The sequence below is a fragment of the Lygodium microphyllum genome, unplaced genomic scaffold, assembly GCF_053477565.2.
Source record: "Lygodium microphyllum isolate KBCC unplaced genomic scaffold, Lygodium_microphyllum_v1.1.10 scaffold_164, whole genome shotgun sequence".
NCBI lineage: Eukaryota > Viridiplantae > Streptophyta > Polypodiopsida > Schizaeales > Lygodiaceae > Lygodium > Lygodium microphyllum.
This window is the reverse complement of record NW_028229647.1, coordinates 1-20,065: the sequence shown is the minus strand read 5'-3', so window position 1 is coordinate 20,065 and position 20,065 is coordinate 1. Positions and strand designations below refer to the sequence as shown.

General features: G+C 38.2%; 1 protein-coding gene across 1 annotated transcript; it reads right to left on the bottom strand.

Annotated features, from left to right (window-relative positions):
• Window positions 1-3,647: 3,647 nt before the first annotated feature.
• Window positions 3,648-7,469, bottom strand: LOC148008361 (phytoene synthase 2, chloroplastic-like). Its single transcript, XM_087674280.1, has 6 exons — window positions 6,602-7,469; window positions 6,132-6,182; window positions 5,492-5,664; window positions 4,865-5,100; window positions 4,582-4,774; window positions 3,648-4,248 (listed from the first exon to the last, which is right to left on the bottom strand). The coding sequence occupies exons 1-6, from the start codon at window positions 7,023-7,025 to the stop codon at window positions 4,054-4,056; spliced, it is 1,272 nt and encodes a 423-aa protein (XP_087530406.1). The 5' UTR covers window positions 7,026-7,469; the 3' UTR covers window positions 3,648-4,053.
• Window positions 7,470-20,065: the final 12,596 nt, after the last annotated feature.

Below are 20,065 nucleotides of genomic sequence, written 5' to 3'. Positions count from 1 at the left end.
AAATTTTGATAAGACTTTGCAAAACTTGCCAATATAGTGGATATAATTTATGCATCAAGAATTATCGCTTCTCATCAACATTTGCAAAGATGCTCCTTAAAAATCTTTATGCAAGTAATTATGCATCAACCAAATCACCCTCAATAATGTGCTATATCCCAAGTTGCTTGCACAAATAGGCATGTAGCAACTCAGTGGGTGGCATGGAAACCTCAGACACGCCTAACAGCCATGGAGATGGCTAAGCAAGTAAGCTTAGTTGAGGAGCTACTGAATAGAAGCTAAGGGAAGTCTAAGCTTGAAGCTCTATGGCCGTGGTGGCATTTGTACAAGTGATGGCTCTAATATTGCTCTTGGGTCAATGTTCAATTACACACACATTCATAGAAACACCCAGTGAACAATGAACAACGAGAGAGTGGGAAAGATTGTGGCAAAGATCTATATCCACAATGTGAGAATGATGAATGAAAGTCCAATCCTTAAGGTAGTATAGTACCACATCTTAAGAGGGCATCAAGTGAAACACTAGCACGTTTGGCACTACTCGTGGTGAGTCAAACAAGCAGTTAGTTATGTGTAGTTTTGCTAGTTTGGCTATCTTGGACAAGCTTGGCATCTGGTGGAGATGGCTGAGCCAATGGACATAGCTATGAGGAGTTGGTCAGAAGAAGAGAAAAAGAGCTTAAGGTTGAAGCTCAATGGTGATGCTGGCAGCAATATCAATAGCTCTAATACCATTGTTGGGTTAATGCTCAACTCCACACACACACACGCACGCACATGCACGCATGCACGCACACATAGATTGCTAGAAATGTCACATCCACTATGTGAGAATGATGAATGAAAGTAAAATCGCAAAGGTACTATAGTACCACATCTTGAGAGGGTGTTCATAGAGGCAAAAAACCCTCCTACAACTAGAAGGTAAAAAGTGCTCATGGATAAGAACAATTGAAAGAACACAACAAGTATAACATTTCCATCAACCCATAAACCTATAATCTTTGCTCTTTGTATCTTATAAAATTGTTTTTTATTGTTAGATAAAGTGAGAGGCATGTTACTCTTACGAAGGGGTTGGTATTCATGATCAAGCTCAATATGAAGATTGCATGACTACTCTCCTCCTTTGAGTACCCACTTCTTCCATTTTTCAAAAAATGCATAGAAAATAGGATAGGTTTTCCTATGAAAGAATAAATGCCATGACGAATCAAAATATCATTATTGTTTATAATACAAGAAAGTGAGAGAATGTAAAATGAGAAGACAATGGGAGAAAACAGTGTGAAAAAATGTTTGAACATCCCATATTTAAAAGATCTAGCCAATGGCCAGATTTTTGGGACATGAGCCATTAGATTCAAGCTCTGAAAATCAATGTTTTCAAATTTTAATCTAGAATTCAAGTTATGAAACATATTCATTCACGAACAAATAAAATCTAAAATTACTATATGAAAATATGAAGCCAAAATATCAAACTTGGAAATTTTATATTATTTTTATCTAAGCTAAGTTGGCATTTCTTTGGAGACATATAGCCTAGTCTAAAGCAAACCTGATGTCATTGTAGGCTTGTCCAAGGAGTGACTCCAATAAGGACACATTGAGGGATACATGACCAATTACCCTACGACACCTTATCTCCCCCTTATTGCTTGAAGAAAAAGAACTCAAAGGCTAAGAAGCTACTACACATGATGTTATTTTCTTCTCTAGAAAGCAACAATCCAAGGCCAAGGATTCCAAAGTCACCTATACATGAATAAGTGTTTTGCTTTTACAAAAACAAACCTAAAAGTTTAAATAACACCACAAAAGAGTGTTGAAAATTACAGAAAATGTCATGGAGCAAGAAGGTTCTAAGCTACAACTTCATTAAATTTTGTGCTCTAATTTAAGCCCTTGTATTAATCAAAAATGTATTTAGCAACTATAATCCAAAGACTCTTTAGAAGCCTCTCTCTCTCTCTCTCTCTCTCTCTCTGTGTATAGATATATATATATATATATATATATATATATATATATATATATATATATATATATATATATATATATATATATATATATATATATATATATATATATATGCGTGCATGTGTGTGCGCGTGCACCCACGCGCGTGCGTGCACGCGCACTTGTAATTTATTTTTCGCACTTGGACAACCCATTTTGGAGGTCACCTCCACCTCCACTACATTTGTCCTAGAAGCCCAACTCTAGGCACCACAATCCCATATTTTGAGTGCATCATAAGTTTCTATGATCCCGTGTGACTTGTCAAGAGTCATGATAACCAAAGTCACTTACACTTGCTAAGGTAGAGTTGGACATAAAAAAGTAGTTTGCTAGCACACAAAAACAAACCTGAAAGTTTGAAATGCAAGATTATACACACCATCAAGGAGTGTTGAAAGCAACTAAGCAAATCTTATTAAGAAAGAAGATTTTTAAGCTTACAACTTCATTAAAATGAAGCACTCTTATTCAAACCCTAGTATTTATTTATTAAAAAGTATGTAGCAACTACTATCCAAACTAAAATTCTCTCTCTCTCTCTCTCTCTCTCTCTCTCTCTCTCTCTCTCTCTCTCTCTCTCTCTCTCTCTGTGAAAAGCGACTCAATCAACAAAAGGTAAAAGAAAAAAGGGCGAGTATTGAAAAAAACAAGCCTGTACTCTAGATCTATCTTGGAAGCCCAGCACCAAGCATCACAATGCTATCTTCCTCACCCCATTTTAGTAAGGGTCATGCACCTAAATAAAGCATGTTTTTTAGTGACATAAATGTTGAATACAATTTATAATGTATTGGACATAAACCTAACATCAAGTAAACAATTGTAAATGTTTTAATTTTTTGGGTTTTGTTAAACAATGAATCCTTGAGCATTACTATTGGCCCCTCATTATCAAGACCATAAAACAAGTCCCTATTGGCCCCTCCTCAAAACCATAAAACAAAAAGTCTAAGCATCACTCTATTGTGTTGACCCATCATTGTCACTCTTTTCTAAACTATGTTTTGAAACCCCAACTTGAAGGTCGACGATCCTACCTTGCTCACCCCACTTAAGTGATGGTCTTGCAAAATATGCATATTTTTTACTGTATAACACAAATTCTTATGTATTGCATATAAGTCAAATGTTAATAAGACAATCAAGGCATATTAATTTTTTTGTACTTAGGGTTTTGTAAAGTCAATAAGCAATGAATATTGAGCGTCACTATGTTAGCCCCTCGTTATTACTCTTTTGGAAACCCTTCATTTATAACTAGGTCTACTTAATTTAAAAAATGTTCCAATGTTTTTATTTTGAGTGCCATTAGATGTATATAATTATTACTAAAAAGCTTTGGCAGCTTATTTGGAAAGAAAAATATATAATGGAGGATCATAAACTAGCAAAAAGTTTTCCTTCTAAATGAGATTTGATCCAACACTCCCGGGAAGTTTTAGTGTTACCAAAGTCCATGCCAAACATTACTCTCAAGTGAGCTAAGACATTACACCTAAAGAAGAATGATCCATAGATCCCAACAAAAGGTTTTTAAGTTATCAAAGTTCAGACCAAATATTATTGTCAAGTTAGCCAAGACATTACTTCTAACTAGAATTGATTAGACCCCTAAATATCCCAAATGGTTATATTAAAATTTCCTATCCTATTGGAGTTCATTAAGAATCAATGATCCCATAGGCTCCTTCTATAAAAAATAACGTGATGATGATGTTATAGAAGGGTTTTACAGAAAGGCCTGCATATTGCTGCCATTACTTTGAGCAGCATAAAGAGGCCCCACAATCCAAGAATGAAGTAATGAGGCCACTCTGTTAGCACATTGGGTGAAGAACCCAATCACTGCTAGGCCTTTATGCTTTTGACTGATGTGATGATGAGTAAGCTGATGCCACATAGTGCCTTGTGCATCCAAACTCAAAACAAAGTCCAACCCTTCTGTGGTGGTGGTCATCTGGTGGCATATGTTTGAGCAACCCCATGACCTAGAAATATACAAGAGCAGCAGCCCCATAGCAACTATTTCCAAGTCTTCTGCATATTTGCCAACACAAGGGGTGGTGATGAAGAAGGCACCAAGGCTCTCACATATGCAGCTGGAAGAGAGAGCAGCTTCTTCCACTTGCCCACATAGGCTCGTTTTGTAAAGTTGTTGTAATCATTGGCTTCAATAGAATCCAATATTTGCCTGTATAGTGTCAGGGATGCCCATACCTGCCATTTCACAAGACACACTTACTTAGAGGCATGTATACTGCATAGCTGGTAACACACAACCAGAGTCCAAAGAAGCTTTTTGCATTTTCCCATGTGTAACAAAGGGCTCTTTTCACTCAATTAATCTATAAAGTTCAGCATCATGAGCTTCTGCACAGAAGGCGCCACATGCGCTTGGGGACAGGGACGCCGGGTTGGCAGCTCCCTGCCCCTAACCGCCCCTGCTTGGTATATGCATCCCTTCCCTCACACAAGCTCATGATGTTGTCGTGATTCACAATGTGGGAATCACAGTGAGAATTGTCTAAAAGTTCTTGTGCTAGCACTTACAGGCCATCTGCTATCTTTGTCAAGCTCCCCTACACCCATTTCAGACTCATCAAAAAACATCCGAGCCCTCCTGATTTGGTCCTTCATGAATGCTCTCCACTTGTCTGTAACTACACCAGCAAAGACGTCGTTCTCAGACAGACCAAATTGTGCAAGTTCATCCCGAGGAAGATATATCCTTCCACGCCTGGCACTGCAGAAATCCCCATTTACAACATTAACTCTCTAATGGAGAACAAGAACAAGTGCAACTACATCAATTTCCAACATAATCACAACTTACTCTTCACCAACATCTCTCAATATGTTGGTCAACTGATTGGCAATGCCGAGGGCCAAAGCAGAATTAAAGACGCTCTCAGTGGTGGCTTTTGACTCGGGATCAATTCCCATGACAGGGACACTCATCAGCCCCACTGTTCCAGCCACATAATAGCAGTATAGATACAGTTCATCGAAGTTATCATATCGAGTCTTCACCAAGTCCATTCGCATTCCATCAATCATGTCACGGAAAGGCTTCACCAACAAAGCAGAAAAAGGTTTCAGACTACTCAGAATTAGGCTTCAATGCAATGTTCACAAGCATTTCAAACCAGAAATCAATAGATTAGGCAAGTTTCTTAAGGGACTGTCAGTGCACGGCAGTGTCTATATAAGTGATGATTGAACACAGAAGAAACAGCAGCTGCTAGCAAGACATTATACATGCAACATTCTTTGGATTGTCCAAGGCTATTAGGCTTGACCACAAAAGCTTACCAAACATTTCAAACCAGAAAACAATCACTAAACAAGTTCCTTAGGTGTCAACGTTCAGAAATGTATATTGAACAGTGCGATATGACCACACACTGAAGAAACGGTAATCACTACAAAACACGCAAGGGTCATGGATTTGTTGACAGACCTGAATGTCTACTGGAAACCTGGTTACTGTATCAGCTAATGCAGCATCAAACATGTCATATGGTTTCCCATTGAAGACATCTTCTAACCTCTGTTCCCATCTATCCAAGGCAGTTGGTGTAATATGAGAAGCGTTTGGTCCATCTACTAATTCATCAGTCCTCCTGCACCAAACTGAAACCAAGTGCCTAGTTAACATCAATTTCATCCAATGAGCCATCAAAATAATACCCAGGAGGTAGAGACCAGCAATACATGGCACAGCAGATGTACATGGAGTATGTCAAACAGTGAAATTGACCGACTGTGCATATTCTTTGATTACACCAGTGAAGGCTAACATAGGTGCAGAGCTTAATGCAATAAAATGCAACCAAGTACCAAACTGATCCAGAAGACCATGAATGTGAATCTTACTTAAGGATCAAATGCAAGCAAACAATAAGTTTTCAAAGTAAGTGAAGCAGCACATGCCTCATGATTAGATATGCATAGCACTGAAAGACTCAAGGTACAAATCAACACTGCAACATGTAGACGAACAGACATTTCTGACACCATGGGAAGCTTCATAGGCAGGGTTGAGTGACAAACAGGAACTCAAAGACCTGCCAATAAAGACATGAAGAAAGTAATCTCACCATAGATGGCCCAAATTGCCCTTCTCCTTTCAGGGGTCATCAGCATGGTACCTGAAATACAATATCAACATGGCCGCAGCCAGTCAGTAATGAAAACACCTGCTTTTCTTGCCCTATTAAGCAGAAGTTGCAACACACAATCCGAATACATGGACTACTAGCAGTTAGGACACACGCCACCATGGGCTATGATGGTCCAGTTATTGAATTTTATCGCAATGGCAAGACCAGGAGCTTATACGATTATGCAGCCATAGCATTGCACATTTTGCTACACATGGAGTCAATACAGTGATATGTGCAATAGCTTATATCACTAAGCTGCCATTGCAATGCACATTTTGCTACACATAGTGATATATCCAATATAGTATATGATTAAGCTCCCATTGTATTGCATATTTTGCTACACATGGAAGTCCATCACACTTAGTGCTGTGCAACAAATGTGTCCACTGCAAAGGGCTTACCGAGATAGAATGTCTTGGCATACTCCTCGCACACCTCTCCGCACCTCAGATAAGCCTCATTCAGAAGCTCCAGTGCGCTTGGCGGGGTGAGGTCCGGCCTAACATCGCTCATGCCCTGGTTCTGCAGGCGCTTGTTCACCATGGCTGCCTGCTTCAAGACCACATCGGACACGCGCTGCTCCGAAGGCGACAGCACATGCCTGCCATTGATGGGGCTGGCCACGAGCCCCGCATAATCTTCCTGTGCGACCGCTCCCGAAGCCTGGCAGCGGATCTTGCAGGCAATGGCGGCAGCCTGTGGGCGGCGGGTGAGGAGGAGCCCAATGGAGAGCGAGCGCAGGGAGCGGGAGTGAGGGAGGGAATGGGGGGAGGAGGAAGGGGGAGAGAATGCCAAAAATTCAGTGTGCATGTTCATGGCAGACATGGAGGTACTAACAGACAAGAGAGTGAGAAGGTTCTAGAGGCGTGATGAAGCTGCGATGGCAGACATAAGAGGCACTGACAGACGAGAGTGAGAAAGAGGCTAGAGCTCTAGAGGTGTAATGAAGCTGCTATGGGCATAATGCTGTGGGAATTAGCTGCATAAGCATGATGATGAAAGGATACTGATGAGCTAAAGAGAAGAGAGGAGAAGGGAAGATGAAGGGGGAGGTGATTGATGATTGAATGAGAGGGGAATGTTCTTAGGTGCCAAGGAGGGCGCCGGCATCAAAGCTCCTGTAAAGAACGAGGAGGAACAGTGGCTCTTGTGTTGTATTGTGTGTCTGTGTCTGTGCTTATGAGAGAGAGAGAGAGAGAGAGAGTGTGTGTGTGTGTGTGTGGAGATGAGAGAGAGAGAGAGACTCTCGAGAGGTATCACACAATGAGAAGCTCTTTGTAGATGCCCTTCCATAAGCGGCCACCACTTCCTTGTTTCAACGCTTCTTGCTCTTGGTAACTTGGCAAGGGAAAGGAGGGGAACCTACCATGCACAACTTCAACACCCTTGTGTTTACATAATGCGAGCAAATTTGATATTATTATCGGGTAAAATATTTGCAACTATATTTTTAACATGTACTAAGGATATCAAACAATTAGGCATTTTTTAATGCGAGCAAATTTGATATTACTATCGGGTAAATATTTGCAACTCTATCTTTAAGATGTTGCAAGGGTAGCAAAAAATTATGCCCTGAAAAATCAATTTTACAACCAAGTCGCGCCAGTTTTTTCAGGGTTCTATGGACCTAAACCTCTGATCGCGCCATAACATTGAGCACAACACAAGGCCACTTTAATGTAGAAAAATAATCAAGATGATTGGCTTCCTTGTTGCAGCGCTCGTTTATGAGCAAAAGAGAACAAAAGAGATCTTGCAACTAATTAAATGTTGCTCACTCGTCATTGGTTCGTTGCCTACAAAAAGAAACACTGCTCTAGTAGGATTTGTTACTACTACTATCACAATACAACTCCCATTTTCGACAGGGCTAATAGGGGTAATGGAAAGTTAGAATAACCCCACTTGCCTTACAAGCACTAATGGCAACCTCACAATAACAAGTCTATCTCACCCCCCTTACCCCCATGGGTGCTAGGTGCAACTCAACTCTTAAATACTAGCTCTTCTAATGGCTTGCACACACTTTATAAAATATATAACACTTCTTCGTCAATCTTCTAAGTAAAGCCAAGACCTCTCTAGCTATCTAGCCACAAACCGCTTCAATATTAAGGTGAACTCCTTTTCCAATAGTAAGTAAGTTGCTATTAGCCCATATAGCTCTAATCATAGCTACCATAATGACATTCCAAACTTTCTGAGTTTCTTCATCCACTTTGGCTTTATCACAAAAAGTGCAACCTTCATTCAAATGTCCATATAAAGGCCTATTATGGATATCCAAGTTTTGATCCTTTCCAAACTGCCTATGCATTACCCTTATATTATTAGCATATCAGTTAAGTCAAGTTAACCAGGGGTAATTTTTAAAATGAAAAATATATTATCATTGTACATTGTAATAGTCTATGCCATAACAAGCAATGTTAACAAGCTACCTTGCTTTTTACCGTAACTAGGGCAAATATGAGGGAGCTCTCACTTAGAACCTCAATTAGATCAATACATTGTACACACGAGGTATGAAAGACGAAAATAGTAAAAATCTCCTCATGTGGCAATGTCCCTTTCTTAACCTCTCACTATAGCAAGAAAGAAGGCACATAATTGTAGGAAACACTCTTCAAACAACTTGGTATGCTATCTCTAATGGTAGAAATATAAATTTTTGCCGTAGATTAGACATGTTATGCTTTTTGGTGCTTATGGGTTTTCTATATGCAAATAGATTGTGCCTCCAAAGTGTAGCCCCATTTTTGAAACCATGTACCCATGAAACTTAACCCACACTCAAACCACTTGGTGTTTATAGCTCTTCTACTAGATTATCACATGTGCAAAAGATTATATTGAGTAATCCACAAGCCTTATACATTACCTTGCACCTTTTATTTGTGAAGGCTCATGTATGGTCTACAAATGATTACATGCCAAACTTTAAGTAGTGGGAGATGGAGTCCTAAAATGATATAATTTCAATTGAGCATCACCCCATCCATTCCACCCCTACTAAGTCAAGCTTTACATTGAACATGCATTAAACCATTCACTTATCATGATTATAGATTGTCATTGCTATATTCATATTGTTTGAGCCTTCCCTAAACACCCCCCTAAGGTGATAGAATTTGGAGGTGAGCCTTATTTGGTATTTGATTGCCTAACATAAAACTAAATGTCTTTATGATGCATTGGAAGAGTGAGTTATGTTCTCCTAAAGATATCCTTATGGTAATGGGTGATTTTTAAAACCTTTGTTTTGAAGATGTAGCTCCATTTTAGAGGATACTATGGCCCACTTCAGCCCATGCACTTCTCTCATAAAGCAAGTATAGTAGTTCTATTCAAAGGCCAATAACTCTTTCTTCATATCATAATTAATTTGACCCTACATTTCCCCTTTAAAACCTTCTTTGAATAATTGAAGGCTTCTTTTTCTAATTCAATAATTCATTTGGCACTAAGCATTGTTTTATTAATGGCATGCATACATCATGTTGCCAATAATTGAAGGTTTCTTTTTCTAATTCGATAGTTCATGTGACAGTAAGCATTGTTTTATTAATGACATAGATTCATCATGTTGCTAAGATAATCCAAGAGATGACACAATTGAAGCTCATCCATGTGCTAATATGGTAGATGGAGAAGGGGCGATTTGTATTAGGTGCTTTCACACTAGCATAGGTCTAAATATGTTTTACAATGTTCTTCATGGTCATTGCCCTTTGCATCACTCCTTCCTTGTTTCCTCTCAATCTTGTGATAATACAAATTATGGTGTCCCTTCTTTAAAGCACCCCTAAACCAAATTTAATGTTTAAAATTTTAGAGTAGAGCCTTTATTTAGCTCTTAAGCTCAAAGTCACTGGGATAAAAGGAGAAGAGTTACACCTTCATGCATGAAATAAGAAGACAATGGGATAAAAGGGGAAGAGTTACACCATCAAGCATGAAATAAGAAAACAATTTGATATTGTGGGCCACAAATTCTACCCTTATGCAATCAACATAGTTGGCCTTGGATCTTTATTGGATTGTGCATCTACACCTTACTCTCATTATGCAACATTTAACCTTATGGGGATGCCATTGGTTTAGGAACTTGAAGAGCATTAGGAAACAAAGTGTGGATGGTGGAAGATACCTATGCCCTATGAAGTTACTCTATGAAATCCATTGTACTAGGAAGGACCTACTGTGTGGAAGATGTGGATGGTGGAAAATATATGCCCTACAAAATGTATTGTTTGAATGGTTGGCTATATCGTAGCCTTTTCAACTTTGAGGAGAGAAAATAAGCATTCCCCTTGAAGTAGGGGATTGATCTAACATCTAGAAGTAAATGCATCACATACATAATGTACATTGAGAAACATAGAAAAGTTCAACATATATACAACACTTCAATCAAGCCACAATACGTACTTGTGAATGCATGGCAAGCCTTAAAACTATTTGTTTCTCCAGAGTGTAAGAGACCACCTTGGATCTTATGCTCTTAAAGGAAAAATGCATATGTAGCAACTAGATAGACAATTACATGTGACTATAGTGGTAGTTTGGTCACCCAACTCCACCATAGTTGGCATTGTTTGATAAATCCTAGTAGTAAAGTAACATCACATGATAGGGGATTGTGCATTGCACTAGGGGGATTAGAGCCAAAAAAATGTTAAGGAGATACAATGTAGCTTGCAATTGCGTTAATAAAAGCAATAGAATTTACCTAAGAATTTTCATAAAACTAAGAAAGATGAGTGTATCATTTGTTCCTACTTAGGGGTAACTCACACCCACTAACCCCACATGCCTATCATGTAACCCAAGCTATAAAGGAGTTAAGAACAATTCAAAGGATCAATGATATGATTTATCATCTCTTCAACAAGTTGTTTCTTTGAATGCAACCAATATTTATACACACATGTCTTGCATTTGTGTTTCTATATTTTTCTTTGTAGCCTTACTTAAAGCTTAGCCTACACAAGATTTACAACTTATTCAACATAGTGTACTATTTTTGCATCCCTTTTTCAAATGTGTTGGCTTACAACTCTTTGTATGTTGGCTCATAATCGAATGGCCCAAAGGCAAACTCAAATGTGAGACACTATAAAGTTTTCGAGTAGAGGAATTCCAGCCATTGATCTTTTGGAACAGACTCACACACCTATCCTACCAGGCTACCAACTAGGCTAGAAAGTCATTAGCCATTTTAGTTTCTTCACCTTAAGGCTTAGGGCAGTTACACACTACCTCCAAATAGCTGGGATAGCAAGAAAAGAATATGTGATAATGGTTACACGTTATCAGTGCCCTTTTATGACATAAAGAGGTCGCACTTTGCACTTCTTAATGAATGAGTCCTATCATCTCGTGAGTCGGGCATGGATCCAAGCTCCAGAAGGGGGGGAGATCCCATGCTCAAATGTGACCAACATCCTAAAAGTAGGGCCCCAATCCTACATTGACACATGCTATAGTGCATTGCCCCATAGTGCGTAACCGGCCTTCAGATCACGGTAAGGTAAAGCTAGCCCCTTGAGAGTAAGTATGAGGCTTAAAGAAGTGTCACAGGCAACTTGCTTTACTGTGTAGCAAGTGGCAAGTAGCAACAAGCAGTGTGTGGGACATAGTCCTTGGACGTGAGATAACAACAAGTGCTTTTCGGTCCACCTTAGGCATTGAATCGTCTTGGAAATTCTAGACTATGGAGGGGTGTCTTGCACAATTTGTGTGACACCGAGAGTCCCTTTTGTGTGATAAAACCTTTAGGCTAGGGCCTGTGTGCCTGTGTGTGTGTGTGTGGCTCTCTCTCTCTCTCTCTCTCTCTCGGAGTCTCTCTCTCTTAGTCTTTCTTTCTTTTTGTATAGCGCGCTTTTTGACAGCAGTTTTTGAGCCGCTTTTTGTCCACGGAGGATTACAACGTTCGTGCTTGCCCCCCCACCTCTACTTTTTGTCTACGTGGCTGGGTTTCCAGAAGCTACTGGATCCCGTGGGGCCCACATGAAGACGTGTCTCCCCCTCAGCGGCTCCTTCGATAAACGCTTTTGGCGCTTGGAATAATTAAGTGAACGTAGTGGGCCCTACCCAACTGCAAGGGCTCCACTTGCCTCCCAAAATAAGGGAATCCTTTTTCTTGGCTTTACTTTCAAAAGAAATTATTTACTTAGACAGGCAAAATTTACTGCCCACTCTAATTCAAGGAAATACCAAGTTTTCTTAGTTACTTTCAAAAGAAATTACTAGGCGCTTTGCACCTGCGTCCTTCCCGTGCTTCACACCATCAAAAGAAATTACTCGGCGCTTTGCACCTACATCCTCTCTTTGCCTCCTCACAACATCAAAAGAAATTACTAGGTGCTTTGCACCTACATCCTTTCTGTGGTGCTTCACACCAAACGATGATAGCACTCCTTGTGCCAAGACACACTTCATGTAGCCAGAGGTTTCACACATAACCCGGACTCCACCAAAATAGAATGCACTTTGCACCCTTAGCCAAATAATCCACACAATTCTATGTTTTGTTGTTGCGACGCACGCACAACGACAAGTCAATTTGTACACCAAATTGACACACTTTATGGAGAGCTTTCTCGAATGCGTCCCTTGATGCTTCCCATTATGGTATAATGCATATATGCTATAGAAAACTACATTATAGTAATATTTGTATCAAGAGGTCTAGTGTGCCACGTCATTACAAATAAAGGGTGGTTCGTGCGCCAACAACGGGGGCAAGCGAGTTGATAGATATATATGTTCCACACATAAGCTCCTTACTCTATTTTTTACATGGCATGCACCATTTTGCCTCACACATGTTTTATCTCTAACTTTACCCTTTCATGGTACAAGTGTTTAAAGCATCCCAAGCAGCTACTATCTGGAGGCTAAAGTTTTGAGGCATATGGCATAATATTGTATATATCACTTATTTATTTTTATTATTTTAATTATATTAACCACATTATAAAATGTGATTGAATAACTGTGAACACATGTATGTAGACTTTGCTTGTGCTTTTCCATCCTACTCAAGTAATGTGTTTCAATGATTGTGAACACATGTATGAATACTTTGCTTGTATGAATCCAAATCCCACTTCAAAAGTTTATGCAACTAAATAAAACAAATCAATGAGGATGAACACTTCACTTGGAAAGAAAGCTATTTCTTGCACCAAGAACCATTGGGACACTCCAGCCATTACAATCGCATGCCCTTTCAAGCAATGGTAACAAGTCAAAAAGTGGGGAAGATTAATTTGAAGGCCATCTAAAAGGGACTCTTGTGTTACTTTAGGGCTCCCTCTCTCATTGTTTGACATCAAGATTCTCTCTACCATTGTTGAAAAGTGTTGTCACTATTTTTCTATGTGAACCTTATAGCAGATAAGGATCCCTTTCCTCTCCTTGTGCTTCATTCTTGTATATGGGAATATTGTTTAAACACAACCAATATAGAGGCTTGTAAGGAACACTTTCCTTGTTGTCCCTATGAATTTATCATGAAGTTCTGATATTTCTAATGTTTCCAATATTGATAAATGCTATCCAAGTCATGGCCCGAAAATGGTTACTTGAACCAAAGCTTTGCCGTACCTTATTATTGGCATTGTTTCTCTCTATTCATTCACTCATCTATAGCTGACATGTATCTTTCCATACTTTTATCTCTTCTAGAAAAAGATGCACTAACACATAAAAATTATATTTAGGCCTACAATTTTGTTGGATTTTTAAAGTGTTTTTTGAATCCCAAATCTAAGCGTTAATATGGCTTGCTTTAATAACTTTGAAGTGAATCTTACAGTAACTTCCCAAATAGCATTTTAATTATATGCAATATACTAAAATACGTATGTTCATGAATTGTAAATCTTAAAATTTTCTATAATACACAACAAGAATCCAAAGTGAGTTTGAAACTTCAAGATGTCTTGATATTTACCAAATTTGTTGGTTATCAACTTACAACAAATCCAAGAAGCACGTAATACATATATCACAATTTTGCAATGAAAACATGCACACCATGATGGATCATTTGTTGTTGGACCTCCATAGGGACTCCACCACAATCATGGAGAGGGATTGGTAGCTCCACTTCACCCATCCCATCAAACAATCGATTTCAAACTATGAGTCCCAATACAACTTAGCCACAGCAATTGTTTGTTTTGCAAGGACAATATACATTGCATTGTTGTATACACAACTTTGTGGACCCCTGCTAGGTATGAATGGTCTTTCAGATCATGCATTATCTCATGTTGTCACACCACTAGCACCTCAAATGTGTGTAGAACTCATGTAATGCAATTTGCCTTAGCTCATAAACCTATAGCTAAGTGGCTAGGGATGCCAAGCATAGGCATTCTAGGCCCCCAATTCAGACTTTAGCTCAACAATTTCTTGCAAAGGTTGTCATGAGACTATGTGATCCCCTCAAAATAAGGAGTGCAATCTCGATGACATAAATGCCATGACTACAATCCATGATGAGGAGGAATTCATGCCACCCAATAGGCATGTAAGCAACACATATCCTCTCATGGAAAACTCCCAAGCTACCAACACAAACCCATGGGATGCTAGATAGACCATAGCTTTGATCATTGTGAAGTTGGATTTAGGAAAGATGATTGAAACTAGCAGCTTGCCTATGTGTATGAGAACCAACAGATGAAGATGGGAGATTGTGGGTGAGAGATGTGCTAGTTCAAATGTTCACAGGACATCGAGGCAATGTGAAATCTAATAAAATTAGGTGAATAAGGAGTGGAAAATAATTTTTTATTATGAATGACAAATGCCATCCAATCATCCCTTCTACTGGCACATGACATCAAGGGAGAAGAAGTCTAGGAAGTTGTTGACTTCTTTTGACAATGATCTCTATGATGCCATAGAGAGCCATTTAAGTGGCTTGCATTATGTAGTGGACGTAGGGGACAATGTTGTTGACACATCTATAGATGATGCAAGTGTGAACCCTACATCTTCCATAAATGTGCAACATTAATTAGTTTATGATTTTTTGTGATCTTGTTTTTCTAATAGTGTTGCTTTCTTACTAGACCCTTTAGCAATAGAGGAAAACATGAACATAGTTCATAATGGTGCATCCATGGATAAAAGAAGCAAAAAAATCCTACATAAGAGCAAGGAGCTGTCAAAAACTCCTGAATAAATATAGTGCTCAATGTAGCGAACACAGTACGAAAGGTGAATATTGAACTTGGATCACAATAAGTGTGAGGTCACTCATTAGGCAATCATTGATCAAAACTAGTACACACTAGCAAGCACAACTGTGTGAGGTTGTCAAGCTGATTAGGATGGCTGGAAATCGTGGTAGTAGGTTGGAAATCTGTTGCCATAAACTGAATGTAATAGGTGGAGGGCTAGGAGTAGGCACCATGTTGTAAACAACAGATCAAAGAAGGATATGCTATAGAATATGGGGCGTGGACAACATAGACATGGCACCAAAAGTCTTAAAAATAGAGCTGAGTGATGGGGTAGTCTATCTATGTGAGGATGTTTGAATCATCACAAATAGGGTTTGGCTTATGGGACAAAGACACTCTATAGGAATGCACATTTTTATGATGATAGTTCAATAATCTCATGTTTTAGGGTTGTTTTAAAGAGGTAACCAATACATATGATAATGTAAACCCAAATAGTTGATGATTTAAAATACTAGAGAAGGGGATACATGTATGGTGTAAAATCTAGAGACCTATGGAGCTTGGCATACGAGATAGCATGCCAAACAATGTCATTGAATCTTGCACTATAGTATTGGGGAGGTCTGTGCAAAGGGAAAATAGGATCTATGAATCTTGAATCTATGCAAATATTGTTCAATGCATAGCAAACAACAATGCATTTTGCAAGGAAGTTGGGGAACTGACTAGATATCTTTCCGATCAAATAATGCCATCTTTATATCAACCCCTCAAATGTTTGCTCAACAACACTTCTAGTGGAGGCAATCAAGCAGTTATCCTCTCTTTTGATATCTATTTGTAGCATCATGTATGGTATCATCATCCAATCATGTAAAGTGAATCCATTGTGTTAGCAATTATGTACTCCCTTATTGAAAAAGAACCTTTGATGAATTCATATCTTAAAAGGTACTATCCACAAGCCATGGAAGCCTGAGTTTGCAAAATGCTTTGTTGTGATGTGTTGTGCATGGCCATCCTATGTATGCATCCAAGAAACGTAGGTCCATGTCCATCAGGACTTGGACAAACATAGATAATTTTTTGTTCTTATCAAACCAATTTGAGGTGCTCACACTAGGGGCCTTATCCATGTTGACATGTGTCATGTTGAGAGCTCTACAACAATTTGGTAATCCCATATGCACAAAAAAAAAACAATTTTTTACTCTTCCCATTGTTTTAGCATCTCTAGCCAGTGTAAAGTACAATTTGTGCAAACAACATCCATAAACTTGTGTACTATCTTTAAAGTCATGGATTTAGCAATCCTAAAGTGTTCATCTATCTCTATATATCTTGTCCCACTAGTGAGATAGAGCAGAAGAACGGCCACCATTTTCTCAACAAAAATAAATCTCCTACATACTGTTCTCAAAGGATGCAGAATGTTCCCTTATTTCATGTGTTTGTGCATCAATGTTGCTAGACACATGAATAGGTTGATAGAGAAACAAAATAGTTCCTTAAATAAGTGTGCATCATTGCCTCTTGTTGCACAAAAATTCCACCAATCTAGGAATCAAGGCTTAACATAAAAGTCCAATAGAGGGATCTTGGCATGCATACTCCATGCATATCCATCACCACACCCTCATGATAAGCAAAATACATGCCTACAAAGATGTGAATTCCATATGCTTTGCAGTTACATCGATGGTCATGTTGGGAGATAATCCACTTCCATCCCCTCAAGTTCACCATCATCCTCATCATTATGTATTGACATCATGATTTTCCAATATGTATTTACCACTATGAAGCACAAGAGAAAGCACATTTTTAAATGTGGCAATTACATGTTTGGGTGCAACCATATCACAACTTGAAATAGTGAATTAGCTATTATACATGAAGAAGGAAGATAACTTGCAATATTACTGCATCAACCTCCAAAAGATAAATAGAGAAATGTGTTTATAGCTTCTACTAACATGATCCTACTTTGACATTCTTGTTTATAAATCTATGATCTTGTCTGATTTTGCACTTATGTAAAGTTTGAGAATATAAAGAAGTAGGAGCAATCCCCAATGTGCCAAATTCATCATATCCATAGGTTCATCATCATAAATCAAGAAAACGCTCAGGTTTGATTTAGGCAGTGTGTAGGAAGCAAGGCATCATGTGCCAGCATTTAGGGGTCTAGATAATATAGAGCAAATGGTTGCATGACTTTGTTGATTCTGATTTAATAGACTTTCTCTTCACATCTTAGCATGCCATTTACATACTTTAATTGTTGTTATGATTACAACAATGAAACCCATGAAGTAGAATGATCATGTTTGCATTATCATTAAATGCAAGAAAAAAGTGCATTGTATGCATGTCTATTCGACCTGTGTTTTATTCATTAGAATTAACTTATACATGATGTCTAGGTACTTCTTTATCTTCAATTACAAAATTGAACATATTGCTTCATATTATGTATGAATGTGTAGTCAAGGTTGTTCTTTCATTCATACAATTAAAACAAGGACTCTATTTAATGCTTTTGCATTAGTAGAAAGGTACTTGCATTCAAGTTTCTCATTTTATTACCAAGGTTTATCAACTTCATAGCACCATAATTGCTATTTTCCATTTGCATTTCAAGGAGGCATATTTTGCAAGTGCAACAAACTCTTTCAAATATTAGCATTTTTGTGCTCTCAAATACAATCAAATGCATCAAGGCTCTTCATATATAGAGGTTTGAGCATGCATACCTACATGACATATATTTCCTCTTTCAAATGAGAGAAATAATCATGCCTAGTGCTTGCAATTTTCCTCAACTTTCAATATTGTTTGATTTGTTTTCTATGAATTTGGGTGGTGTTCTATAGGGGTGGATCCATCCACATAGTTCAAACATACATTGATCTCTCTCTATGTCCCTTTGTCCCTTGCATACAAGACCACTAGCAACCCCCCGTCGTGAGGCTTGAAAATTGTAGATTGGAGGTAATGTAGATTGCAATTTTTCATGATTTTTTATTGATCTATGGATGATTGTGTTTAGGGTGTTTTATAGCTAGTAGAATGACTCAGCGGCATGGTTAGGGGCTCCTTATCTTGTTGTGGCTCTTTCTTCTTTTATATTTCCCACTCTTCTTTGCTATGTTGGTTGAAAGAATTCAATAAAGGTAGCGCCTGATTTGGATACATTTTTAAATTTGAAAAAATAATGGGGGGTTTAAAGAAAACTCACACTTGCCAAGGGGTTTGTAGCTCATGTGGTTTGAGCGTGTGGGCGTGTACATGTGTGTAAGAGTTCAAACCTTGGTTCCACCTCTACAACATCTTTCAAATTTCAAGCCTCTCTCTCTTTTAAAAAAAAATCATGGGAATTTTGTTCATTTTTTGGAAACCAATTTCACATAGAAAAGTGTTCCTTGTGAGGAACCCTTGTGGGAACATCTCCATATAGTGCCTTTATAGCTTTTGAAATATGTAAATAGCTATTTAACACAAAACTAATAAGTGCAATTAGGTGGAGTTAGCTTCACAAATGTAGGAGAGAATAAGGTCCAATGTATTGTAAGAGTGCCTTCTCACAAGCCTATTACAAACACATGGGTGGAATTTTCAAGCCAAAATTAGAGTGTATCCAAAACTTGCAAGTTTCTTTCATGTGCTATATAGGTTTTGCAATCGAGAAAAAGTTTCTAAACTTTGATGTTCATTTCACATATTTCATGAAATTGCAAAAGTTTACAAAAAATTTGCTATTTGTTTCATGAGAGAGAGAGAGAGAGAGAGAAGAGAGAGAGAGAGAGAGAGAGAGAGAGAGAGAGAGAGAGAGAGAGAGAGAGAGAGAGAGAGAGAGAGAGAGAGAGAGAGATTCAACAATCTATAGAAGTGATTTTTTCTTCTTTGGTATTGTAATGTTTGTTATTTTGGTGGTTCGAAGTGTTAGCTTTAGTGCACTCAATTTTTAAGATATAAAAGATGTTGCCTCTCATGAGTAATGTATAGTAGGTGCAAAGGCTTAGCATAGAGAATCCTTTCTATATAGTTTGGTAATTGGCCGAATATGTATATCATAATCTTTGTGTACGATAGGATCCAAATTCTTTGCGATGACTAGTTTGTGTTGTTGACTAGCCAGACTAATGATAGTGCTTGAAAGAACAATCAAAACTTCCATTGGTTTCATAGACCTAACATTTCTTTGTGGAAGTTTATTTTAATGCTACAATGAAATTATTCCATATGTTGAATGTAACACTAATGTGCCTATTATCATTGCACCTTCTACAATCTAGGATGCTCTCAGCATATAAACCAAACTAGCCTCATGAAGTATGGTTTTAGTAATGTTTCTCCTCAAAGCTATAGCTTTTCTTTTTCTCTAACCAAACTAGCCTCATGAAGTATGGTTTTAGTAATGTTTCTCCTCAAAGCTATAGCTTTTCTTTTCCTCTAAGACCTTAGTGAGACTTTTTGAATTGTTTGTTGTGTAGAACACGTTGAACTACTATACTTTGTTAATATAAACTTTTATGAGTATGTTTGTTCATTGTACAAATAGGTTAGTATGAATAAATGTTCTTTAATAAATGAATTCACATTCTTGAATATGTTAAATATTTTACTAGATTCTAATTTGCATTCCTCTAC

Excerpts from the sequence above, each read along its gene's own strand:
- LOC148008361 (XM_087674280.1), bottom strand. The coding sequence starts at position 7,025 with ATGTCTGCCATGAACATGCACACTGAATTTTTGGCATTCTCTCCCCCT. Across the intron at positions 6,183-6,601 it reads TGCCAAGACATTCTATCTCG|GTACCATGCTGATGACCCCT; the intron begins GTAAGCCCTTTG and ends ATTGTATTTCAG. Across the intron at positions 5,101-5,491 it reads GGTTTCCAGTAGACATTCAG|CCTTTCCGTGACATGATTGA; the intron begins GTCTGTCAACAA and ends TTGTTGGTGAAG.